Genomic DNA, 3,073 nt, shown 5'->3' with positions numbered 1-3,073 from the left:
ACACACACACATTTTTTTTTTCCTGGTAAAAATGTTTCACATGAGCTGTGTCCTCACGCATTGCATGACACAGTACTGTCACCCACAGGCGCTGTATGGCTGACTTCCGGAATTTATTCACCTTGCATGGCTGAACGGATTTATGTTTGTTAATTCATTTATTGATTTCTTTCATTTGAAATAGAATTTGGTTGACTGAAATGAAATTTAAATCTCTTTTGTAAACTTTTAATTTCTTGCCTGGTTTAATTTTCTTAGCTTTAGAACAAAAATGTGTCTTTTATTTTGATGTTTATATTTTATACTTTGTGTGTTTGTATTTCTTTATCCTGAACTCTTTTTTCGACCAAACTCTCAGCATCTCCTACCGTAATGCCCTGCGGAAAAAACTTCATTCTTCTTCCTCTGTGCCAAATTTTCTAAAATTTCTGGCTCCTGTAGATGAAAATAACACCTCTGACTTTATGAACACAAAAAGGTAGGGTTCAATTTAGATATATCAAGCCTGGGTAGAAGCGTTGAATTATTATTGGATGCTCAAGGGATTTTAGCTGTCCTTTTGCCATTTAAAAAAAATAAATGTTTTGGCTAAGTCTATATGATCTTTGTGTTACACATTTTCTTCTCTGGGTGTGATTTAAAGAAATGTCTACCAGTGCTCCGATTTTGACTCGGATTAGTTTATTACTATCTTGTGACCTTCTGAAGCTTAAAGAATGTCTCCACCAGTTCTCTCAGTGATAGTGGTATTGCTGGGTAGCGAGCTGACAGCCGTCATAAAGAAGTTGGGTATCTGATCCGTAAGTTCAGGCGATCGCTTACTGCGAGTGTGTATTCAGGTGTAAATTGCAAGGACATCCTAAGGTTGTCCCATCCGTGGGTGGAAAATTAAGGATCAGATTATATTTATTTAGATGGATGGATATCTTTTGTAGTTTTAAAACTGCAAGTGCTGCAAGTCATGGCCCTCAAGTGGCTACATAATTATAGCCACGGTGGCTCTGGGTAATTTCACTTGTTTTTTTTTGTTTTTTTTTCATTTTGTTGGTGGCAGTCCATGACGCAGGAGAAAATATTCCCACACACAGCCTAGGGGAGGTTGAGGCCCCTGGTGACACTGACCCTTTGGGCAGTTTCTCTTTTACCTGGAGAGGCCCACTTGGGAGCGAATGCGGTGGGAAGCGTGTCTCTCAGTAAGTCTCACAGCAGAAGTAAATGGAGGGCCGTGCAAAGGGCTCTCTCCCTGAAGAGCCCCGTGGTGGCAGGCTTTCCAGAGCGTGGCCTCCCCCTGAGCTTGACTGACTTACATGGCGCTCTCCTTGTTTGCTTATACAAACATGATGTATATAATTCAGTGCTTTGTCAAAAAAAAAAAAATCTTTTTAAAACTGATATACCCTGTATGTCAGTCTCCCCACCAGTCCTAAACCCACTCTCTTATAATTTCAGGGATTTCAAATCCGAAGCCAACCACCTGGCCGATGGCGGCGGGACCCCTGTAAAGACACGGAGGCCCTCGTGGAGGCAGCAGATATTCCTCCGAGTGGCCACGCCACAGAAGGCGAGCGACACCCCCAGCAGATACGAAGGTAAGGCCTGAGATGCAGCTGCTAGTCTGGGGTGTGGGGCGAGTTTTCCTTGTAACCGAAGTATATGGGGTGGAGGAAGGGGAGAAGTGGGGCTTGGAGTCCGAAAGCATCCTTTGATGGGTATCGATTCCATGGCTGATTCCGTGGCTGATTCCGTGGCGTCGCCGGGCCCCCGGCGTTGTGATGTGCACACCCGTGGGAGACCTGCAGAGGGCGCAGCAGCCCGGGCAGTGCCCCCTTCCGTGGCTGCCGGGGTTTATTCCCATGGAACTTTTCCTTTTGCAAAGCTGCAGCGGCAGCTCTTTCTGCGGCTGTGTCTGTGCAGGTGTCTCCTCCTTGCCTTTTCCTGAGGAACCTGCCCTTTGAAAACGTACAAAAGGAAAGAAAATGGTGTTTCTGACAAGCTTTTGACCCACCCTGCCCATGGGACTGTTCAGGGGTTCAGCCTGGTGCTGCCTCTTCTCATTTTCTGGATTCCCCTCCCTGCTGGCTAAGTGCCAGTGACGCGGCTCTGGGGGCCCCCCAGTATCTGCAGTACCCCAGGTCCTGCGGGCCCCCCAGCCCAGTACCCGGTCACACCGCGGTCGCCCCGGCTCCTCAGTTGCGTCACCCAGCCTGCTGCCATCCTGTGGCCTCCCGTCTGGTTTCGTGCCGCGCAGAGAAGCCCAGTGTGCCGAAGTCTGTGTCCGGGCCTTCCCGTGCCGCTGGCTTGTGACAATGAGTGAAGTGCAGTGGACTCTGCCCGAGTAATATCAGTGTGAACACCAGATGTTGTTTTCTTCATATTCCTTAGTCAGAAAACAGTTTCCCCTTAAACAACAACAACAACAAACGAAACCAAACAGCAGCACTGTGGCGCGTCTGGAGGTCCTCGGGCGCCTGCGGGGTGTGTTCACGGTGGCGCGTTGGCGGGCTCCGCGAGTGTCTCAGGAGGCCCCACGGTGCCATCTGGGCTTTCAGAAGGTTCAGGCACCTGCCTTGGGGGAGGAGGCCGCGGAGGGCCCTTTCTCGTTGCTCACCCCCCACCCCCCTTATTTGGCTCTCCTCAGCCTGCACTCCGCCGGCCCCTTACCTCCCGCCATCTGTCCTTCCCCGATCTCATATTTCTCCCCCCTCCCCTTTCTACCCCTGACCCCCACTCCAGAACTTTCCTTAACATATATATATATTTAACTGGCTGCTTTTTTCTTTAAAGATTTATTCATTTATGCATATAAGAACTGAGGTATAGGGCCCTCCCTGGTGGCGCAGAGGGTTAAAGCACAGTAAGAAGCTAAAACCTCTTCCGCATGAGTTCGATCCCTGCTTGCACCTGGGGTGAGGTGATCCACATGGCTCCGCAGACCTCTCCTGGCCCACCGCCGCTCCCCTCAGCAGTGTCCTTCGTCTGTCAGTCGGCCTGTTCTGCTCCCCACTCTGTCTCTGGTGAAGCCTCTCACGGCCTCTGCACCTCTGGCCTGTACCCCAGTTTTGTATACACAAAT

General features: G+C 49.6%; 1 protein-coding gene across 1 annotated transcript in view; it reads left to right on the top strand.

The window, feature by feature from the left end:
- The window catches only part of TBC1D1 (TBC1 (tre-2/USP6, BUB2, cdc16) domain family, member 1), a 171,106-nt gene that overhangs the window by 103,058 nt on the left and 64,975 nt on the right, over positions 1-3,073 (top strand). The window contains exons 11-12 of the mRNA XM_012724029.1: positions 359-478; positions 1,450-1,589. Of these exons, the coding sequence (XP_012579483.1) occupies positions 359-478; positions 1,450-1,589 (260 nt within the window). The remainder of the gene's footprint in view (positions 1-358; positions 479-1,449; positions 1,590-3,073) is intronic.

The sequence above is a fragment of the Condylura cristata genome, unplaced genomic scaffold, assembly GCF_000260355.1.
Source record: "Condylura cristata isolate star-nosed mole 26May11 unplaced genomic scaffold, ConCri1.0 scaffold00012, whole genome shotgun sequence".
Lineage (NCBI taxonomy): Eukaryota > Metazoa > Chordata > Mammalia > Eulipotyphla > Talpidae > Condylura > Condylura cristata.
Note: the sequence above shows the minus strand (reverse complement) of the source record. Positions and strands in the feature narration are given on the sequence as shown.